At 42.9% G+C, this 24183-nt stretch overlaps 1 protein-coding gene across 3 annotated transcripts in view; it reads left to right on the plus strand.

Annotated features, from left to right (window-relative positions):
- Window positions 1–23462, plus strand: part of camkmt (calmodulin-lysine N-methyltransferase) — a 135436-nt gene extending 111974 nt beyond the window's left edge. For 2 of the 3 annotated variants that reach the window (XM_042333703.1, XM_042333705.1), the window contains exons 7-11: window positions 5208–5274; window positions 13498–13572; window positions 15603–15666; window positions 16938–17069; window positions 22681–23462. In XM_042333703.1, the coding sequence (XP_042189637.1) occupies window positions 5208–5274; window positions 13498–13572; window positions 15603–15666; window positions 16938–17069; window positions 22681–22773 (431 nt within the window). In that variant the 3' untranslated portion in view covers window positions 22774–23462. The remainder of the gene's footprint in view (window positions 1–5207; window positions 5275–13497; window positions 13573–15602; window positions 15667–16937; window positions 17070–22680) is intronic. The other variant, XM_042333706.1, reaches the window with a different exon arrangement.
- Window positions 23463–24183: the final 721 nt, after the last annotated feature.

The following is a 24183-nucleotide window of genomic DNA, read 5'->3' on the forward strand; positions in this document are numbered from 1 at the left end:
CAAAACCCTTTCAAAAATCTCTTTGGCTGTGATTTTGTCAATACCGTTAAATTTTCCTTCCTCTCCTCCCTCCTCTGTGATCACCATCTTCTTTGTGAAGCGCTTCAAGACTATCCTACATGAAAGGCTCTATATAAATCAAGCAGTTGTTGTATTATCCGAATACAACTGAAGTGAGTTAGAGATCTAAGACAGAATTCCATCTCCCTCTTCTAAATCGGAGAGGGGAGGAGAATATTTGGGGACATTTCTTTATAATTAATAATAATACAATAATAATCCTCACATTTGCTATTGCGTGTTTTACACTGGTGGGACCTCTCAAAGTGCTTCACGGGTTCAATGAAGTGGAGTGACTGTTTTGGGAGGAAAAAGAACGAATGGACGAATTAATGTGTATTTGTATAATATGTTGTCAGATCAGTGTCTCAAAGGACTTTATAATTTAATTATAGTGACTTTTTTTGTAATCACAGTAAGTTTTACACACAGTAAGATCCCGTAAAAAATTAGGAGAACAAAAGTTATTGATTTAAGTTCATCTTTGAGCCTTGAGTTCAATGCCTTTGCTGATGCTCAATAATGTAGCACCTATAATGTCAAGCTGTCTCAAAGTACTAGATGGACCTTGGTCTTCTTTTGCCTAGCAAATACTTATGTTCTTATGCTAGAAAATAATATCTAGGGATACAGTATACTGTATATAGTTTACGACACGACATGTCAAGCGACTGCCAGGATGGTGAAGGGGAATTACATAGACCTTGGTCTTCTATCGCCTAGCAAACTCTTATGTTCATAAGCGCTTCACAAGTAATTACTGTCAAGTGTAGCAGGCGTGAATTTTGTAGGCATTGTCTTTGTGCACTACTGTACACAAGGATCAGGTTACCCACCTGCACTCACTCATTAAATCAGAGTCAGAGAGGAGAGATAAGAAGTAGCTGAAGAAAGATTTCACACTTGCATTGATTTTATTCCGAGTTTGTTGTCGAAGGACCCCAACCACAAAACTGCCCCTAACTGGTTTTCCCAACCCGGAAATGTTATTGTGGTGCTTTTTTTTCCCTGAAGTTGGGTATAAGGCATATTGTTAGAGAAAACTTTACTCTGCAGGTGATTGTGCTTTACCTGACCTGGAAGTGCTTGGTTATGAGACTGGTGGGCCAGACATGGTTAATCTCTTCAATGTACAAGGCTGTTGGTTTTAATTTTTAACACCCTCCGACTTTCTTCCCCTTGGTCTGATCTTGCTTCGCCTTCTCTTACCTTATCAAGAGGCTTCTTCCTTCCTCTTCCTCTCCCAACCTCCATGAAGGTTCCAGTTCTAATGAGGAGTCCCTCAAGATACCTTAACCTCTCTTTATCTTTCAGGTGCTGATTGACTTGCTCTGGTTTCCATCCATATTTTTATAGCAAAATCCAATAGGTCATGCTCATCAAATGCCTCCTCAAAAGTACGACCCTTCTGGTGTGAAATATCGTACCCGTTGTCCTACTCGCCTACTTCCTTGTAATGCACGTAAAGATTCTCTAGTCAGAGAAAAAGGGATACAGTTTTGCTGCAACACACTCAAATCTAGGGCTTCAAAACTCTCATGGTCTTATCATTAAGACCCTTGTCTTGTAATTTAAAAGTATGTGGAGCTTTGGAAAATTTGAAAACTGATTGATTGCAGAACGAAGAAAGTAGAACAGCAGAAAATTATTTTCGAAACAGCCTGAAATTGTAATAAATTTTCAAAACTCTTAATCACATTATATTTTGGGCAGGATTAAAGCTTTTCTCTCTGGAGATGAGATGATTAAGAAGCAACCAGATTGAGTCGCTTATAGCGATGAAAGGATTCAATAAGGTGAACGTTAATAGGTTGTTTCCACTTGTCGGTGAGTCCAAAACGAGAGGGAATAAATGTAAGATAATTAGCAGCAGATATAATAAAGAGCTTAGGAGAAACTTCTTTACACAGAGGGTGGTAAAAATGTGGAACTCACTGCCTGAAGCTGCAGTTCAAGGAAAACGCATTCACGTATGTAAGAGCATATTTGATACATATGTGAGGGAGAAGGGAATAGAGAGGTGTAATAGGGTACATTAGGAGAGGTGGAGACTTGTGTGGAGTATAATCACTGGCACAGACTACTTAGGCCAAATTGCTAGTTTCCATGCTGTAACGTTCTATATCATTTTAAAACCAGGGACTTAAAGCTGAGACCATGCGAAATTTTGAATCTTCCATCTTCACCCTGACTGGGAAAGATGGATTATCAGTAATCTTCCTTTTCTCTTTAGACTTTGACCCTATTGAAAAAAAATAGGGTCAATGTGATTCCCCCCTCCCCTTACATATTCACATATGAAGGAAGGACTGTCACCTCTGATCAAAGCCGTAGTGTTAGCTCAGCATCACCCTGCGCTTTGAATGCTACACGGGATGAAATAAGTGGTGGTTTACACGCCTGTGCTATAGCCTGATTCACTGGCTGCTCGCTCCAAAATTCTAAAGGTAGATCGCAGGTTTCCCACAAGTCCGTTGTGACTTACTGCCAGTAAGGATTTCCCTGTTAGCGATTCTATGACTCCCATTGTAAAACCATCGCCCGTCTCCTCCATACGCACACACACACACACATACACACCCACTCGCACTTTTACAGCAGTGATGTTCTCAAAAGAGTTTTAAAACTGATTTTCCCCAGCGTAAGGATCCTCTACCTTGACTTTGAAATTCTCTTCCTCGCCTGATCAAACCCCAGCATTATTATAAAGATCACATCAAACCCACTTCCAGATTGCTTTACAGGCTTGAAATAATTTGCAAATCCCAAACCTCTGATAATTTGCAAATCCCAAACCTCTGATAGCCTTCCTTTGCTTTCGCCACCTCCCACCTCCCCCCCCCCACCTCAACCTCACACCGTCATCACCGCCTTTGAAGACTCCTGGTGGAATCTGCTCTCTCACGCCCAAGGGAAACGGAAGCTGTTGAGTTTTCGCAGTGCACTGCGAGTGGTGACACATTCTACCCATAAAGAACAGTGAGCTTCTGTAGGTAACTTTCATACTCACACCGCTTGCCATTGATGTTTACACTGACGCATACGGCAACGACATCCGAAGCGTTCCTTCAGCAAACTAGAAACAAATCTGAAACAGATTGGAAATCAAATTTGGGCTGCAAACCTGCTTTGAAGTCACTGACTTATTAATATTTGACTCTTGTGCTGTGGAAAACACCGTTTTAATTTTCACTCGCTTTCCCCCATCCCCATCCACCCCATATCATTAGGGAAAGGGGCAGGGGACCCAAAATTGAAAATACTACTTATCGGAAACAGGAGGGTTAATCCATCTGCGGTACGGAATACTAGATAATAACTGTATCAGTGTTTCTATTTATGTTATGCAAAATTATTGTTGATCTCTGGCCCATTGATTTTATATCCTGACCAATTCAGCACTAAAAAGCCTGAGGGGTCTCTAAAAAATCAAAAACCTTGGCTGCTGCTGCAGAATCTCTGTCCATTATAATTTCCTCATCCCTTTCCACCTTGTTAATGCACTGTAGGGCTAATCGTTGTGCATTTTGTCAGTTTAAGCAATGAAACGGATTAAACATGTAATGTACAAATGGTCAAAAAAAAGCAGTGGCTTGCACACAAGTTGCCTCTTTTTTTCCACAAGTTCCAACTCCTTAAAGATTTTGGATTTGATTCTGTTTTATAAAACAAACGTTTCTCCCCAGCGTTTGATCCAAAGTTACTTTCCCTTTGTAATGTTTTGTTTCAGTCTTTAACCACTAGTATTGCACCCCCACCCCCCAACCCCAATCCCCTCCTCCCGCCCTCCTCTTCATATAAACCACTGTTTGATTCATTATAACATCTCTGGGGAAATAATGGCAACTGCCTGAGATTGTTTATCAGGAAATGATGAAAAGATATTTGGTTATCCTCAGAGGAAATACTCCTCAATTTATAGCACCATCCACACGAGCTGAAGAGGTGGATTGATGCAACAAACTGAGCAGAAGATGTCATGCTTCAAATCTGATACTGGGTTAAATAAGATTTTTCCTATTTTAATATATAAAAGCTCAAACCATTGAATCCGTGTCTCGTATCTAACATTCAAAAAGATGAATCGGTTGTATTATAATTGCTATACAATCAGACAGACAGAATCATTCACGTTCCGAGACTAAACCCATTGTCTAAACATGTACGTCTAAAGATTATGCAGGATATTGTGGACAATGTGTCATTTGGAAACCGCCTACCAGTATTCAAATTGGATTGAGGATCTGCTGGGAGCTGTGGTCTGTACCTCTCCACACCTGCAGTGTTTTCCCTCACTCTCCGATGTGTACGCGATCTAAGGGAGGGTTTATGTTTGTGCTTTCCTCATACCTGCGGTTATCCACATTCCACCAACCACCCCCCATAACTGACTTACAGCAAACTCCAGTCCATGTCAGGCTCCACTGTCGCCCTGTCTACCAGTGGATTGATTTCAAGGTCCTCATCTTAAACCTATCAGTCCCTCCATGACCTAGGATCTTCATATGTTTAACCTTTTATACACGTTTCTGCTCCCCTGCCTCCCCCGCCACTGCTTGGCTAATTCAGGCTTGCTGTCCACTGACCTCTCCTTGCACCGGTTCGTGGTCGAGGTTTCAGATTCTTTCCCCCTAATCTCCGGAACTGCCTCAACCCCTCCATCTCACCCCCACCCTCCAAACCCATCTGTCTTTGAGTCCCACCTTAAAACCTACCTCTTCAAATGCCCACCTCACCCTCCGTCCTCCTACCAGCTTCCCCGCTGCTCAGCAAGTCATTTTGAATTACTCTTGAGACATTATCCTACGTGAAGACTGCTGTATTAATCCAAGTTGTTGTTGTTACGATGTTTCTTGCCTATTATTTTAGAAGAAAAAAACTTCAGGACTCAAGACGTTCCCAAGTCTGCCCTGGTTCAGGAGATTTCCAGCCGGGCAACAGGTCTGCAAACTGTTACTTGAAACGTTTTGGGAGATTTCATTGTTTTGTAAAGCTGAATAATCAAACAGATCTCACAGGTCTTGCGTGTTCCAGTCATAAAATAAACTTTTTTTTTCCCCTTTAAATTTTTAACAGCACCGAAACTTTTTATTTTAACGTTTATGTCTAGCAACTTTTCTCTTCCTTGACTGCATTGATCTTCTCAGATGTTAGCGACATTATTGAAAGAAACAAGAAACACGGTCTGTTCAGGGCTGGTTCAGTTTCGAGCTGGTAAGGTGTTCTTTTGCTGTCCCTTTATATCTCGGAAGTAATTTGATGGTTATGCATATTTATCGTACCTGCATTTGCTCTGAACGCATGGCATTTGTCGACTACTTTACTGGTGACTCTTTTTGACACTTATTTGAAGCAAAAACTGTAGTCAAAATACAAGTTGTCTCGACAGGCAGTAATGTAACCTGAAGGTAGACATTTAAAAAAAAATAAACTCTGTATTTGATTGTTGAGCCTATAACATTGAAATGTCTCGAAACACTTCACGTGGAATTGCTGTCTATTGTAGCGACGGTGTATTTGTAGGGAAATATGGCAGCCAATTTGACCAATTTAGGTAGAGGATTGTTGACCAGGAGAAACTCCCATCTCTTTGAATAATATTGTGGAATTTTTAACCTCCACCAGAACAGGTGGATGGGAGAATTGATTTAACATCTCACGTAGAGGATGATATCTCAAATAGGAGATGGCCAGAGTGTCATCTTAGATTGAGCCCAAAGCCCTAATGTGGGGCTTCAACCCTCTGACCCAGTGGTGAGATCGCTACCAATTGAGCCAGGCTGACACCTGAGATCCTAAAAAAGTAGACAAACGGAATCCTATTAATATGTTGAACATGGTAATAAAGGCTGGAACCAGGGGGCATGATGAATGGGTTGAATAAAGTACACAGGGAGCTGCTGAAAAAATTATATTGTATAAGATAGCTATTGGACAAAGGAATCGAGTGAGGGGTGTGAGAGACAAGCAGTGTAGGATTGTTTATTTCTACTTTGATCGCAGTGTTTTGTTCCCAGTCCTGCACTTTCTTATGTTCCTAAAACTAACTCTCAGCAGAGTAACTAAGATCAAGAAATGATTAAGAGTTGGCTTTTCCTTAAATTAGAGACCAAGTTTGAATGAGAGAGGTACGTTATGCACTTATTGGGGCGCAACTCACCTTATGCTTAGCAGGGACTACAATAGGGAGGGAGAGGTATTTGCAATAATATTGCATATGGGAGGGAGAGGTAAGTGAGGTCTCCTTGGAGCTGAATGGCTGCAAAGTGACATACTTAGCAACAGAATATCAGAATCAAATCAATTCTCCATCTCGGTCCAGAACTCAGAAGTCCGGTTCCTGAGACAGGTTGGGGTCCACAGTCCTCCAGGGTACAATTGACAAGAGATCAGCCAGCTCTGGCTCATCGGCAGGATGTCAAGGGGCAGATCAAGGCAGGGATTTAGTTCACTCAGCTCCTGTCCTGCAAGCCAAAGCCCTAACAGATAGTGAGGTCTTGCCTAACCAAGCAACGATGAACTTGGCATACAGTGCTTTCAAACTATACGGTTGAATGGCAACCTATGTGATTTTATCTACTTAAACTCCAGTATTACTACAACACACACCCCAGGATCCCCAAGCTCTAATAATACTCACTGGATTAGATAAGCAGGGTGTGCACTTGATGGCGTATAGATGGCATACATGGAACTCTCAGGCTGGTTTGGACACTCTTTGGACGCATATGTCAGGCACCCGATTGAAAGATGAGAGAGAGAAAATTACGAGGCCATAGCAACTGCAGTGAGTAAATGATGAAGGAAAACAATTTCAATGATTTCTAGTGGGGCTGTAGAATTTTTTGGGGGGTGGGAGGGGGAGAGGGGGAACTGAGATAAAATGTTTAATTCTCATTATGGCTGGTTGCCTGCGTTCGGTCTTGCCTTCAGTGATCAAGGCAGACAAGTTCCCTGCCCAGAATCATGCCCGACTTTCAGAGATGATCCTGCTCCAATGCCTAACCCGCAAGAGACATATTTGCTGCAGGGCGAGTTGGATCAAGACTGTGTTGGCACAGCAGAAAACCCCCTCCCTTGAGTAGGTTGACACAACAGCTTTGGATCCATCGAGTTGTGGTTTGGAGGGAAAGTGAAAGAAATCTCTGGTTTTCCAAACACTGGAGAAATTCGACATGAGGAGAGGAGGGGTGGGGGGGGGGGGGTGGAGGGAGGGGGGGTTGGAAGGCGGACACAGATCGCTTTGGGGGAAGAGTTAAATTTTAACAAAGCGTGATATACAGAAAGAGAAAGTCAAGTTGACAGTGAAACTGCAGTGCAGTTATATAAAAATAATGACCCTTGCATTTGAAATAGCACTTTATCTCGTTGTTGAGAAGTCTCAAAGCGCTTTACAGAACATAGTGTAAAGTGAAGTGACTGGTAGTTTGTGGGCGAAACGAAGCAGTCAATTGCGCACATTAATCTCTGGAGTTGTTCGCATTTTTTCTGAAAAAAAACTTCCGTAATTTTCTTTCATGAAGGCATTCACCTCCTTCCTTCCTTCTTTAGTATTCCATTAATTCCCGGAGAACGAACCCGAGCCGGGGGGACGGGGGGGATGGGGGTGGGGGGGGGGGGGGAAGGTGACTGTAGGCACGGTCGAATAGGAAGGTCTTCAGGCGCGACCTGAAGATGGGGGAGGAAGGGGCAAGATGGAGGGATAGCGGAAGAGTGCTCCAGAGTTTCGGTGCTTAGTGGCTGGAATGGAGGGCACAAGGGACATGCAGAAGGCCGGAGCCAGTCGAGGGCGGGCAGTGGGTTGTGGGTTGGGGTTGTGGGTTGGGGGGTAAGCGGGTCGGTGAGGCAGAAAGCTGCCAGGGCATGAAGCAATTTGAAAATGAGTGTGAGGATCTTGAAATCAATCCATTCGGCGAAAGGGAGCCGGCGGAGCCAGGGAACCAGCCTAGAACAGGTACGCAAATACAATTTGGACAATTCTTGAATTCAACCTGAATTTCTGCAGTTTCTTTTTAAGGCTCCAAAATGAAGGTTGGATTTTAGAATGAGGGTATCTCTAAAATGCTACGGTGAAAAGGTCTAAGTATAGATTCAAATGGAATTTCTAACTGTCCCCAGCGAAAGTGATCTGATAGCTCAGTGTGTTATGCAGTGAGTGGTTGAGCCGGACAGCTTGGAAAGAACTGTGCTATGAAACAAATGTTAATATATCTACGGAATGTATCTTATGAAATAAAATAAAATTAGCTTTGTCACTTCAAGGACTGTTGCTTAAACCAGCGACTTTGCATCAAGATGCACAAATTACTGGGAATTGCAATAAGGGATGGCGCGAGGTGGTGGGGGGGTGGGGTGGGGGGAGGGAATGATTTCCGAATGAAATGGTCTAAAAAGAAATCACTGATTATGTGCATTTGGATAAACTGGGAAAAATAAACATATAATTACTCCTGAAACATGCTGATTCGTTGCTTTTTTTTAAACAGCTTGTTCCCTGACATTGATTTTGAATGTTTCGAGGTTGTCTGAGCAGGTTAGGGTATTTAAATATTTGGCATCGGTGAGCAATGTATTTCAGCCTCACACTGAGAAAAGAAAATTGATGGAAAATGGTGCTTCCACAAGACATAATTTGTGTACTGGGTGTTAATAATCACTGGTTACTTATTACCAACCACATTCATCTGCAGTCTGTTGGCTTTCTGGGTAGAGGTACGTTCTATTGTGTCTATTTGGGGCAATCAGGTTGACTTGTGTAGCCTTGAATTTTGTTTTTAATGTCGTACCATTAATTGAATATTTCGGCAGCCCCTTTTTTCCCCCCCACCCCCAGGGGAATCGATCTTTCTATGTCTATCAAAGCAGTTTGATACCTCGCCTTGTGCGCTTCAGCACTGCACCAGAGCTGTTACCCAACAAGCCATTGGGGGAAGAGCTAAATCACACGAGGGAGTAACACCACCTGGATCAAGATTGTAGTCTTTTTTTTTCTCGGCATTTTAGAGCACGCAAATAAATTTTGGACAATTCTTGAATTCAGCCTAAATTTTGAAGCTGGTTTTCTACAGTTTCATGTTTTAAGACTCAAAAATTAAGGTTAACGTGGACATGAAAAATCCACCTCTGTCTTTCTGTGTTGGCAACAATGGGGAATAGAGAATAAGAGAGAATAATCCAAAGGAGTAAATCACACTCGGTACCGAGTTGGACTGATTTGCAAAGGGATGTAAAATGCAATATTTGAAACATGAGACCCAACAGTTTCTGCTGTCCTTAGCTGGAAATTCATCGCATCTATCACGCAGGACCCCACTCCAACCCAGTCTACTTCCAGAGCTGTGTATGGCATAACACACACTTGCTAACCAGCAGGAGATGCTATTTAACCCTCCTGTTGAGTGCATGGTGTTTTGGACCCCAGTATCCAGTGGATGAGCACGAGATGCTTAGAAGAATTCCAGGGCAACAATAATACCAAAGATTGAGCAGATCACTGCCATCAACCCCAAGGTTAGACTAAAAGTACCAAATTGCTGACCAGTGCTACCTTGATATGTTGTGAGGTGGGAAACGTTATGTGCTCGGTTCGATGAGACACTTTTCTCCTGATTAAAATTTAGCGCAAAAGTTAAGCGAATTTACAATTACTCACCGCTGCACTTCAGCGAGTCTCCTGCCCAGTTGTTGCTGTGAAAGGGAGGCCTAGACATAGTGGAAGCGGGAACTTTTCTTTCCCGATCAACAAGAATAATATGGATTGTTTCATCTTCATAGTCAAGGTGAAGGAGGGGGCAAGGGGTTTGGTGGAGGGGGGTGGGGAGTGTTTACATCCTGTCAGTGGGTGTCAGTACGGGGTGGCAGCATTTAGGATGACATTTGGGTAAGCGGATTAATGGCTGCGATGAATTATGGCAGGTTTATTGAGAAATAATCTGCAGTTGATTATGTGGAAGTTCTGTGTCCCAGTATCTATTTTAATCGGTAGAGCCTTAAGTGATACTAGACTGACTGATACTGGACTAGACAGATCATTTCATCGGGGAGCTCTGCGGGCTGGATTGCTTTCGAAAAGGGATCTCTGGTTAAATTAATAAAGCTCCGTAAACTTATTTAAAACGCTGCAATTTCCACCGTTTAATTTTCGCTGAAGAACTGAAAGGAGTAACGTTTAAAATAAAATGAAGAGACCAGTAGGGTTTTGAATATCAAATCCTTTACATGACAGGTATAAAGCCTGCAAAGAAGATTAAAGATATTACTCTTTATCTCTGTCGAGCATTTATCTCCGAGATTACTAACTCTATTCTCTTAAAGCTATCACAGATATTAAAACCTGTTTAACTGATTAAAGCATTGTAATCAGCTATTTTTTCATGTGGGTGGACATGAAAGAATGTTTAATCATTGGTATTGGAAGTGGATCAAATTAATGCCTCTTTATGCAGTGCTGCAGGTTACCTGGGATTAGATTTGTTGCATTGTAACTGCTATTGTTCCATCTTTGGGCAGAGTTACACATCAAAAGTGACTGTCAGTAGGACCTTCGGGAACGATCCAAATGGGCCAGGAAATCAGCTTCTCATTTGGAATCAAAACTGACAAAACCTATCGAAGAAGGTTTCAGGAGGGGGAGTGAGAGATCAAGTAGTGTAGGTTTTTTTTAAATCTTCCGATCGGATGTACAGCAATACCCTTCTCTGTTCCTGTACAGGGCTTTGCTCCTATAAGGGAAGACGTAGGAAACAATTTTAATTCACGTTCTCTATTCTTTGAAGACACTGTATGTGGCTTCACAGAGACAACATGTGGCCTTAAAGCCAATTCGGAAAAATGCCGTAATTAGAAATGTACTTTGTATTTTGAAAGCAAGATTGAAGCACTGCACGGATGGCTCATTTGGCAAAGGCACTGCCTAGTGTGAAACTGGACCTTACTGAGCAGGTAGTTCCTGAGTTCAGTGACTGATCTGTGCTGAGTTATCTTAGCTCAACCATTGCAGTTGTTTGGGCAAACCTACGTTTGCCACTGGGTTAGAGAGGAAACGTTGTCTGGGGTTCCCCAATCCTCAGCATTGTCCAGTGATTCTTGTTGGAATTGTGGGGGGAGGAGAGAGGAGAAGCCAAGTCACCACATGATGTGTGAGACTTTGCTGGGAGCTGTTTAGATGCCACGTTTGCTTTCAAAACGGGATGTTTCATTTTGTAATTAATCTCATTCTGTAAATCGTTTTGGGACACTATTATGTGAAAAAGCTCCGAGAGACTACCCCGCGTGAAGGTATATAACTGCAAGTTGTTGTTTAAAGTATGCGTTTGGCTCAGTTTCTACCACACTCTGGGTCAGAAGGTTGCGAAGTGCCATAATACTTGAGTCCAAGCTGACATTCCAGTATAGTACTGTGGGGAGCAGCATATTCTCGGAAGTTTATTTCTTCAGCTGAGATATTAAACTGAGTTATGTCCGCCTGTTCAGGTGGATGCTAAAGAACCCATGATACTTTTTGACAGAAAGTTTTTTTTCCCAGCGTCCTAACCAATTATCCTTCAGAAAAATGAGTCCTTCGTTTTCATAGCTGTTTCCGGGACCTTGCTGTGCTCAAAATGGATGCTGCTTTTACCAATAAGTTCACAGTCACTACACTTGACAGCAGCTCCCTGTGAAGTGCGTTGAGAAGTTTTGATACTATAGTCGTTATGGTCAAATGACTTAGTTATTATCATAAATCGTTGTTGTGCAGAATTTGCATTTTATTGAAAGGGAGAACGTATTGTTAAACATTTGTAAAGCAAAGCAGTTTAAATGCGTGCAGCATCCAGTGGTCGCAGTTCCATTCTATCCAGATCAGAGTACTGAGCTTCAGCTTGATCACACACTTGAAGTGATAACATTCCTATAGAAATCTAGCGATACAGCTGGCATTCCCCTGGAACACATCCTGGGGCTTAGCTCTAGTCAGCACTCATCCATTTGAGTTTATTAGGAAGAAGGTCAATTACTGTACACGTACACTGTAGAAGCAGCTCTATCTCACTGCTTTGAATTGAAAGGCACATACACATACTTACAGCTATTGTTCCCATCTCTGCAAGATGTACCCCCAGTTGTATTGGAATTACAACTAAGCCCCATTCCCCCCCACCACCCCATTCAATCACCCAGAAGAGGTGAATTTGACAGATTATTGTTTTGTGGCGTTAACTGCGTGATATGAAGTCTCCTCTGCAGTTTCAGTTAATCTCCAAATACACAATCCTACTTACTCTTCCTTCCTCCCTGCATCCTTGCTGCGTTGAAATCAAATCACATTGCATCATATTCTACTTTTAACGTGTTCTTTCCCAGGATCTGAAAACTGTGGAACTCCTTACTTCTGCATGTGTCAATCTCTCTCTTTCTCTCTCCCTGATACAATCCACAGGCTTTTAAAACCCTAGGCTGATGCCTTCTTGATTTATCTTCTCTTCTCTCCTAATCTTCTCAGCATCTCAATGTTTTCTACACAATGGAGGCCTTGGCTGTAGACCTGAGCTTCTCAGAATAAATTCAGAAGGCCCTGAATACTTAGTCGGACAAAGTTTACTGTTCCACTTTAATTTAGACTTTCACTATATTAAATCAACACAACACTGGCAGGCTATTGTACCTAGAATATCAGTAGTTGTCTAGTTATTTCTTCTTTAGACTCCTGGGATCCTTTCTAAGCCACTATAAAGACTTGACTTTTCCAATACACTGATAAGTATGCAGCTTATATCAGTTCCCCGTGTTAGCTGTATCAGTGCTACCACTGGTTTCGTTCCAGTTCGCTTAAGTTTTTTTACACTTTGGCTTCCCCTATGTGGGTGAGTGCTGGAGAGTGAATTGTACAGCGGACAGTGCATTTCAGATGAATATTATTTGGTGACAGTGCAATAAATTATCAATAGATTCTTTTTTACCCAAAGATTAGACTTAAATGAAGGAGCAAAAGCCAAAAGGAGCAAATGGAAGATGGTGTGTGTTTGGTGGGGGAGGGGGTGGGCGAGAAGGGGAGACCCTACCAATAGAAATCAGTGATGGCTCAGCACCGAGAGAAAGTGAACAGGCCTGTCTGATGTGAAGCAGTATATGTTGGTCTCTCGTATAGCACTTTCAGATGGGACATTGATAACCTCTGCTTTGGGGCTATGGCATGTCACAGCAGCCCGTCGTGGTCTGTTGCTCATGTATGGCTAAGGTGGTAACCAGTTTGTCACCAGTTTGTCTTGCGCTGACAGAGGTGTGCGAGCTTGTTGATTTGGAGCAATGAAACCTGACACAAAAACAGAGAGCACTGGGAACACTCAGCAGGTCAGGCAGCATCAATGGAGAAAGGAAAGTGGGTCAATGTTTCGGGTCCATGACCCTTCGGCAGATGTAACCTGACATCCGACTGTGTTTCTCCTACCTGTTCTCTAGCGTAATGCGATGGGATAATGAGAAGGACGTGTCTCTCATGGAAGGACATTTTGATGTCGTTATCTGTGCGGATTGGTGAGTTTGTATTTTATGAACTAAAAAACACAAAAGTTTCCCACTATCATTTTGCGACAAAGTGTGTTTACCGGAGAGATCATTTCTCACACGTCGTCTCCTGTTTTTTTCAAAAAAAAGATTGCTTACCGGGGACCTAAGCCAAGTAAACAAATGAAGAGCAAAATAGCATCAGCGTGACAAATTAATATGCAGCTTCATGTGACAGCTATCAAGTAGTGGTCTATCAGAGAGTAACTTCTACCACATTATTTCCAAAGATTGATTTTAAGAGGCATGCCATTTTCTGAAATTGCCTCTTTTTCATGCTTGACGTACCAGTAAATGGACATCTTAGGCAAATTGCAAATAATTACGCCTCAGTGAGAAGCAGCCTGGAGAAAGCAAATGTATCAACATAAACAGCTCCTTCTGCAGATTAAAAAGGACTCAATTGGCCGCATATTATTTTTCTTCTCAAAAACAAATATCGGACCGTTTGGAGGGGTGGAGGGGAAGTAATTCTTGATACAAAACGGTAGCCTGAAAAAAATAATTTCCAATAACTTGGTCAGAGCCAGGTCCCCACTTGACACCATTTACTATAATGCACCATTTGCTGTATCAGCTGCTTGTGGCATTATCTTGACTTCTTTGATTGTGAATTGATTATTGCTGCTTATATTATGCCGTCTGTAATTCCACATTTTGCTTCACAAATTGTTTGTAAGGAAAATGTTTGCAGGTTTTTTTCTCCCTAAACTGATCGTTCACAATTATGTCTTTTTTTTAGCCATTAAAGGAAATGTACCACATTGTTTAATTTCACAGAGGCACCTGTTCCTCACAGTTTTTTTACTAAGAATGAAAGCGCAGGATGGCTTCTCGTATCTTGGGCTTGGGTATGAATCCAGACTATATCGGTCGTACCAACATTTACTCTGACTGTTGACTGTAAGGAACCTGGGATCAATGAGTGCAGACGGACTCAACCCAGTTTCCAATGGGCAGAGAAGTGCAACACCTAACTGAATGTAAAATGGAGTTACGTTGGTAACTAGTCTCAGAAGGGCGACAGGATGGTGTGGGAAATGTTAAATAACACACTGGGAAGGTTGGGGAATGAGCCACACTGTCAGGGAACAGCTTTACACTTTATCTTTACACTTTACACTGTGCCTCACCCAGGGGGCACTTGATGCTGTCAGTGGGCACTTCGAAACGGAAAAGTATACCTAATCCCAACGCTTATATCACTCTCCGTGATTCACCAGTTCTACAGAGGTCAACAGCTCCTCTGCAAAAATTAGCTGTAATACTGGGATAGGGTAAATTGGAGGTTCCATGATCTGCATAAAACATGGAGCTAAGCAACGCCATATGATTCCAACAGCCAATTTAGCAAATGCCTTCCTCACCTAATATTAGAATGGATACTTCAGGTTTCATTGCAAGAATGAAGTTAAAGCTGGAAGGATTAGATCAGATTAAGAATCAAAGGCATGCAGGCAGGAGAATTGGCGCACTGGAGTAGGAGGTCTGAAGTCTTCTCTGAGGCTTAGGCACAGCTCCCATATGGACTTTTCTACAGATTAAATAGGTGAAGTGAGGTCCGGCTGAGAGATTTACAGTTAAATTTGTCCCTCGCCATAAGCGCAGAAAGAACTCGGCCCTGGCATGCCGTGTATTCCTTTATGTTTTCATTGTGTCATCCTGTTTGTACCTAGAGGATAACAGAGTAAGCAGGCACAAATTGCTTTCAGCATGAAGAAAAATATATTATCCCGGGGCAATTCGGGAAACCTGGACAGGCAGATGAATAAAGACTCTGAACAAAAAATTAACACAGTAGTCATTCATTTAATTAAGCGCAGATTCACATGTTGATCAACAGATTGCAATCGATTACGTTAATGTATACCTTAAAAATGTCTCTAACCCTCCTTTATAATCAAAACAAAATACTGTAGCTTTGTACTTGTAAATTGCAGAGTAATGCTTTGTGGCTTGAACAGCTTTTTTTTTATCTCTTCTCAATGTCTCAATGTCAGCTTGTTTCTGGACCAGTACAGAGCCAGCCTCGTTGATGCAATAAAGAGATTACTAAAACCCAATGTAAGTGTGTTTCAATTTTCTCCTGAACGTGGGCTTCAGAATAATTAGTCCCCTGCACAGTGACTGAGAATGGAATGGAATGGCAGGATTAATGTCATGTAATACTTTAATACTTATTATGTCCAACTTCAATTGAGTCGTCTTATCTCTCTGATTCTTCCTTAATCATAAACTAGAAAACTTCTTATGTTCATCCTACTGATAAGGTGCACAGTGTGAAGCTAAAGAAATGAAATTGCTCCAAAGATGAACGAGATTATATATTTTTTAATCAAAGTCCACCTCAAGTTATCATAAGCTATTACACATTTATTTTTCTACGTTTGAACATGGGACTTGAAATAAGGTGCTGTCAAGTTCACTGCTGTTAGTTTGCAATGTCCCTTTTCTTTTCAGGTCTCCTCAATAATTCAAGCGACATTTGTTAATAAAAGTTGAAGCAAACTGTTATTAGATCTCCCAGAAAGGGGTTCCCCCATTTTACTGCCTTTGTCAGCCTTCTTTGCATTTTGATAAGTGTTTTTTGAATGGAGGGACGTTTGAAATGAATTCCAACAAATCTCGGGAAAGCCAATCATTTTGGGACAAGCATTGAAATATAACTGAAACGTAGGAGTGAAAGTTAAGTCGGAAGATGTGATGATTATCACGAGTGCTAATTGTCACCCTGTTGACAAACGGAGCCTTATAATTCCCAGCCACTCCATCACACTGGTGGGACGCAAAGCTGACCCATGGCAGCCATCGGACATGCCTTTCAGACATTTTTGAGTCCTCTATTACAGGATTCCAGCTTCGTTCTGGTTTTTGTTTGTTAAATCAAGATGCTCACAACTGAGTGGAACCCAATGTCACTTCCGGGCTCAACCGTTGTGCAAGAGTTGCGGAGGGGAACGCACCCACAGCCAGAACTGTCCTCGGCGACCAGTTAGTAACTATCGCATGATACGTCACCACTTTTAATGCTTAAAAAGTTTATTTTCAATTAAAATTTGCATTCAGTTTGGGTCAGTGTGGGAAGTGGGGGTGGGGGGAGGGGGAGTGGGGAGAAGGAAGGAAGGAAAACACGATTGATAGACACCCATTGAAATTCTGTTTTGTCCGTAGAGTGTGCGTTCAGCTACAGGACATGGTGCTGCGGTTGGCCTCACTGAAGGCTCTAAGATACAAGTGCTCTGGGACTCTACTCCGCGTGAAGGGCGCTGTGTAAAATGCAAGTTGTTGTAGGTTTGGCGTGCACTAAATCTTCACAATCCCCTTTTTTTTTACAGGGGAAAGTGCTTGTCTTTGCCCCTCAGAGAGGCAACACTCTGAACCAGTTCTGCAGCCTCGCTGAAAAAGCCAGTTTACAACCCCACAGGCTTGTGAATTATGACGACCATGTTTGGAACATCCACCTTAAGGTCAGTGCTTTTCCGGTGTTGGGGGAAACCTCACAATCCATTTTACACTAAAAGGGGGAACACAGATGTTTTGGCAGTTACCTGAAATACCATTGACTGGGATATTCCCTCCTTTATTATACCAAGGACGACCAAGCCCAAAGCTGCTCAATATGGCAAGTATTTATTAACTTCTTGGCTGTTTGTGGGACATTTCTGTGCGCAAATTGGTTGTTTGCATTTGCCCACAAACAGATGGAAAGTCGCTACGCTTTACAGTAAAATTCTGTGAAGCGCTTTGAGATGTCTCAATGACGTGAAAGATGCCAGGATGATTATTAATATTGCAGTAAAACTCACATAAGTTGTATCAGTCGGGACTGTAACATTTAATACGACTTACGCAAAGTCCGAGTCACAGGCAAACTTGTATAAATCGTATAATCCGATTTCATCAATAAACTACACAGCGTCACAACTTATGTGAGTTCTACTGCAAATGATAATTTCCCTGGCATCTTTCATGTCATGAGACATCTGAAAGTTTCTTGGGACATTATTTTCCCGCGATTCATCTCAACCGATAAGTGCAAGAGTAATGGAAGATAGAAGAGCAGGGTTAGGAGATGATTTTTTTAAATAAAATACGACTAGTGCAAAGAAATCTAAGTGGTTTTGATAGGAAACTGAATGGGACTCGAGTGCATGTATGACTTAAGCGATTATACTGTTTATAAAGATGAGACTTATGCAAGTTTTACTGTAGTCGCTCTCGGGTATTCCTTATTCTGCACGTGGCATCTTTAGTTTGATGAGAAGAATGTGAAGTTGATTATCCGGAATACAATGCCTGGTAGATAATAGGATCTAACATGTAATGATCATAAGCTGGAGTTGTTACTGTGGATCGTAAAATACAACACAATACAAATTTATATTTATCCAGCACCTTTCACGTCAGGAGGCTATCCAAAGGCGCTTAACATTCCTTGGCACCCGAGCTGGGCTGGGAGCTGGGGGGGATGGGATGGGGAAAGATGACCAAAAGCGCAGTCAAGTATTGTGATTGACACAATAAATCCAGTTTATGACTATGATATTTTAGGGCCATTGCCGTCCAAAATGTTTTTTTTTAAAAAGCTTCTGACCGTTGATTACAGTTTTGGGCAGTTTTGTCCATCTCCAAATCCGAATCATTAAAGCTCTAACAATAGTTCACAGCTGTTGTGGTAAATGATGGTGTCAGGCACTAGAAGATTTAGGTCAAGAGTGCTTAAAGAGGAATGATATTTCCTAGTGTACAATGCTGCCTGTAGAGTAACGTATTTGTCCGCAAAGACTCTCCCGACACCTATTGTCATCGACGAGTAATTGTCAATAGATTTAATTCCAGACTTTTTGGATTAAACGCGATGTGAAGAGTTCCCTTTGACCCGTGTCTAAGCATCCAATCTGTTTTAGTGTTCCTACATGCTCTTGTCTTCTGTGACAGAGAGCTGCGTGTTTAACACTCTAACACAGAAGGACATCATTTTTGCTATTTAGGAATTACTGTCACGTTTAGTTGAAGTTGTGTGAGTAGCCTAATGGATGAATTCATGAAACTGACAACAGAATAGGAGCAGGGCTATCAAATTTACTTTAAACCATTTTTTCTGTGCTTGAAATGTATTCATATGTTTAATGATATATCACCTTTTTAGTGGCGTTATACCATGAGAGACTACCTACCCTACCATCACAACATTTCTGTCTCAGCTCTGATGCATGAAGGTTATTATTTGTGTGAACGTCATTCCTTCCTTTTTGTTTGTACTTTTCGTTGAGGAGAGATTCCATCTGGGTCCACATTTCCTGTGTTTACGCAGCATTTCAGAGCCTTCAGAGTTTGGCAAATTGTTGATTTCAGTCTTAATTTTGAAATTCCATTTTCTTTTGTTTTTCTGCCACAACTATTCACCTCCCACCAAGTACCCTCCCCCCTTCCCTGTTCGTCATCGGGTATCTATATAAAAATGCAAGTTGTTTTTTTCTGATCAACCAAGTGTCTGACACATGCGGAAACCCAATACTATTGTTAAGTTTATCCAGACCAGACTGATAGTTCCACATATGTGTGTACCCACTTACACATGGAAATTTCCCCGTGTCTCAAATGGATTGCGCACTCCCTGCACCAGGAAAGCATTAGTTGCAGAGTATGTGTTGAGCTCCTGAACAGACAGTTCGTACTTCGTCATTTTACAGAGTATTCAGAGTATGTTGAAATAGATCACAAAACATTTTATAGTAATTACTGTCAAGTGTAGTGACTGTTTTTCAAGCGCTCTCGGACCCTGACCTGCGTTAGGGCCGCTGCATGACTGCAAGTTGTTCTTTTTGGCAAATGCGGTAACCATTTTGTGCACAACACAGCCCCTCAAGCAACAGTTAGGTGGATGATCACTTCATTTGGAGGCTATTTCGCCAGGACACCGGGAGAAACTTCCTTCTTATCGCGATTAATGTCGTGTAATTAAATCAAGTCCACCTGAAAAGGCAGAAGCAATTTCTGTATAACATTTCATCTGCTGAATGTCACCTCCGACACCGTAACCCTGCCCCGATGTTGCTTGCACTGGATTGTTAGCCTGGGCTGTGAGCTCAAAGGTCCTGAAATAGGAACTGAGCCCACAACTGAAAATGGTGCACGGCATCCAAACTTACAGCGTCCTGTGGGTGGTCTCACATATCTATCTATGACGCTAACAGTCTTTGTTTGTGTGTTTGCAATTCAAAATACCATTATAAAAATCACTGCTACTAGTGAGACTCTTGCCATTCGCTGCTACAGATGGGACACAATATATTTTAATAATAATAATAATAATAATAATCCTTGCATTTGGTATAGCGCCTCATCACGTTTTCGAGACGTCTCAAAGCACTTCACAGAATATGCTGTAAAGCGAATTCGACTGTATATTTTACTCTCTAAAGCACAGATATTCCTCGGCTGCTACCATAGGACCTGTGCTGTATTAGTTTACCTTGTGTGATCGGAGGATATGTCTCACCCATTGGGTCACATACTCTGTGTTCACTGTGATTTGCTGCCCGCCTCAATTCTCTTCCCTCGCCAGTCATTTCCCTATTCACTGCCGCCTCGATGTCCATCCCGAAAGCGGGTGGAGAAAAGCATTCTTCCTCGAGGCTGCATGTTATCCTCTTATCCCCACTGTTTTGGAATAGAGCGTAACCAGCTGGAGAACTGTAACGAAACTGATAATGCAGCTATTTTCTGCTGTCTCATCTTAATCTTGTTACACAAATGATTGTGAAGAGATTCATGAATTTTAATTTTGCCCTTTGCATTAGCCTCTTGTGTCACATATCCACAGCTGCCTTCCTCGGGCGGGAGCTGGCCATCTGACCCACCCCTCCCCTCCTTACAGTTTTGTGTGGGGAGATGCAGGAGAAATTGCTGATAATCTTCGACTTACCCAGCCACCCATGAAGCTGATTAACAGTGATCAGGAGGAACAGCTTTGCCTCTTAAACTTTTCACCCCTACCTGATTTCTCTTCTTAAACCGAGGAGTTTAAAGCACCAATTTGCAATATTCAGGCAATTATTATGACACCCGACAATCCCGGCGGAGTTTATTGCCCTGTCGTTTGGGCTCCCGTACTGCGAAACACCTGCACGCGCCCAATGGAATCTAATCCCCTTCAGTAGGGTTTTCCTCTCTTAATGGCAACACCTCGGTGCTTTGCAGGTCACCGGTGACTTTGTGCTTCGCGTTCGCTGCAGACTCAGGGGGTTTGCGAAGTAAAGAACAACGTCGCAGTTTGAGTGGCGAGCCGGCTGCTCGTAACAGTGGAGGGGATGGAGAGCAACACCTCACGGGCTCTGGGTGTGCATTCCCTTTGTTGGGCAGTAGGCGGTGCTGAGGTTCATACTCAACTTCCCCTTAAGAGAATAGCCTTTTGCACCTCCATCCCTCGGGTCATCCACCTTTGTCGTCGAGTGGATGCGTGTTTCTGTCCAGTGTCGGGCATAATGATTCACTCGGGATCTTGGAACCGGGGTGAGGGGGGGTGGGGGGGGGGAACGCCTGGGTTTTTTCCCGGAAAGCAAACGCCCCGGGCCACTACCCCGTGTGAAGGGGCGCTGTATAAATGCGAGTTGTTGTTGTGTCAGTCGTTGGCTTGGGTCTGAGTGTGAAATTTCCTCCGCTGTGACCCGACGTGCAGAATGCTCCCAGGCTGCAATGCCGTATCGGATACACAGTTTGCGTTCCTGTTAGCAGTGGTTAAACGCTAGAGCATTGGTGCTGCAATCTACCACGTGTCAGTCTCTAAAAATAGCAATCTTTTGCATTGCGTCTTTTAATATAATGAGATTTCTGGCTACTTTTAGCAAACGTGAGTGAAAGGCCCCCTACCACCACCCGCCGGACGGAGTTCACCTTTTAACAATGGCTTAGGGGAGAATGCAAAATAATAGGAGGAGAGGGTAAAGAATAGAGGAGATGTGTGAAGGGGGCTGGGGGAGGGGAAGGAAAGTCATCCATTTGAAGTTTGATAGCTGATTGGTAAATGGGTCGAGCAGTGTTAATTCCACTTTGCAGCTGCTGAGGTAGCCAACAGCTCTGGCCTCAGTTACATCTCATTAGAGTATAAAGTACAAATCTGGTGACAGTAACTGCAGTGTTTATGCCCTATCCGTAAAACCTTTGTGTGAATCAGGAGGTGGGTTTCACGAAACAGAGCATTAAGCACCAATTATCCCGAGTAATTAAATGATCCAAAATGATTCCAGCCCCGCACACTGAAAACTTTTGCACAGATAAGATTCGGAGGATACCCTGGGATTCGATACACCCTCACAGATTCAGTGTTCAGTACATTCGTTGGTTTTCTTTGCATATGTCTTCTCTCTCTCTCTCTCTTTCTCTCTCTCTCTCGTGTTACTCGTCCTTTGAGATTATATTCATTCCGGGATGCTACCCCGCGTGAAGGGCACTATATAAACGCAAGTTGTTGTTGTTCCGCATACCACTGCTCTCATTAAAAAGCCTACCGCTCCCTCATTCCATACCCTACTGCTCCCCTCATTGCACACAGCACTGTTCCCCTTATTCCCAGAGCCTTGGGACGTTCTCCCGACGTGAAAGGCGCTTTACAAATGTAATCGCTGACTGTCGCTGCTGAATCAACCCTCTTTAAGTCACTTTAACCTCCCATTGCTACCCCTCCCACTCTCCCCCTCCCTCAACTGGGGAGGTGTGTAACGGCTTGGCTTTTGCCCTTAATACCACGTGAGGGCAAAAACAGATCTGCTGCTGAAACGCAAGCTCGACAATCCCCCCTCCTCGCCAGGTTCCACTGGCTCCCATCGTCTTAATAAAGAGCCTGAAGATATTCGCCGTATGAGAAAAGTGCTATATAAATGCAAGGCTTGTTGTTGAACGCTGTGCGCAATTGGCTGCGTGTTTCGCCCGCAAAATATACAGTCAATTCACTTCATAGCATAACCTGTGAAGCGCTTTGGAGACGTCTCGAAGACTTGATAAGGCGCTATATCAAATTCAGAGCTTATTAATTATTATTATTATTGACTAATTTTCCCCCCTTCTCCTTACCCGCAGATGAAAACCGAGAAAACTGAGCGATACGATGAAAACCTCCATTACCCGATCCTCCTGACTCTCACGAGGCAACATGGGATCGCTGGCCCTTAACCGAGCTGAACACTGTGAACGTACCCTCGCCTTTAGGATGCTCGCCAGTACAAAAGCACAGTTCCCACCACTTTCTGCTGTTGGGGTGGGTGTCGGTCGGAAGAAATAGCTCTGTAGTCAAGAAGCGGGAGAATATCATGAGAGTAAAGACACTGTCACCCATCTCCCCGCTCACTTGTCACCTCACCATTGCCTTGTCCCTCGCCATCACTCTCACTCACCATCTCCAACCTGCCCTCACTCTCAGCATCAATCACCTCCTCACTAATCATCACCCCCCCCCCACCACTGACTACCTCCTCCCTGAATTATCATCCGACTTCCTCCCTGTCCCAAGATACCATCACCTCACTCACGGCCCACTACGCTGTACACTCTCCATCACACACACACACACATATATACACCTCTACTTACTGCCTCCATCCCAGCTTCAGGGAGCTTGCCTAGAATAATTAACCTCACCCCGAGATGAAGTGGTCTGGCTGCTGAGCATGGTTGTGTGCACTTAACTGTATTTCTTTTCCGATTGCTGTGCTGTTTTTAAAAGAAATACGTGGTAATTTTTTCCTCTGATATCAAGTCCTTCATTTTGTAACGTTTCTGTTTTCCTAAAGCTCTCTTTCCTACCTTAGAGAACGTTGCTCACGTGGTTTATTTTTCAATAAAGTTTGTAGGAGAACAACACCCAGGCGATTTGCAAACGTGTATTCTTTTATTTAAGAGTCTCGGCACAGTCCAGTATTTGCGAAAACCGGTATTGACGCTCGAGTGGTTTTTTTTTAATTCCAGTTTGGTTTGCTTTCTATATCTTTGCAAGAACCTTGTAAGCTTGACCACTTACCCTCAGCTAGACAAAGCTTGGCCTCCGAATGCCCCTCCCGTCCAATTATGTGTGATTAGGCTCAGTGTGTTATGTCAAGATGAAGGAGGGTGCTGAGTGCTCATTATCCGTTTAGATGCGAGAAGCCTGTGAATTTTCTTACTTTTGGAAGAAAATGAACCCTCAGTAATACTTCCTCCCAGCAGATAAGCGTTCTTTTATTTCTTTTAGTAATACTTAGCTGCATTTTATTACAGTACTACAGCACTCTCGAGTGTTGCGTCGTTTTAGCAAGTTGAAATGCCTCAAAGTGCTTCCTTCGCTCAGTGAGTTGCTTCAGAGTATGGTAACTGTTGCTATGTAGACCTAATCAGTGGCAGGTCATCTAAACCGGCTCCGTCCAGATACAGCGCTACAAGCAGACGTTGTTGGTGTATTTGGATGAGGGAAGAATATTGGTCAATATCGCTGGGAACTCAGTGTTCTTCCAGATAGCGTCACGGGAATCTTTAACAGTACACTTGAACTGCTAGAAGGTCCCTCAGTTTAATGCTTCAGCCAACAGCGTAGCATCTCCCTCAGTGCTG

The sequence above is a fragment of the Callorhinchus milii genome, unplaced genomic scaffold, assembly GCF_018977255.1.
Source record: "Callorhinchus milii isolate IMCB2004 unplaced genomic scaffold, IMCB_Cmil_1.0 Scaffold3, whole genome shotgun sequence".
Taxonomy (NCBI): domain Eukaryota; kingdom Metazoa; phylum Chordata; class Chondrichthyes; order Chimaeriformes; family Callorhinchidae; genus Callorhinchus; species Callorhinchus milii.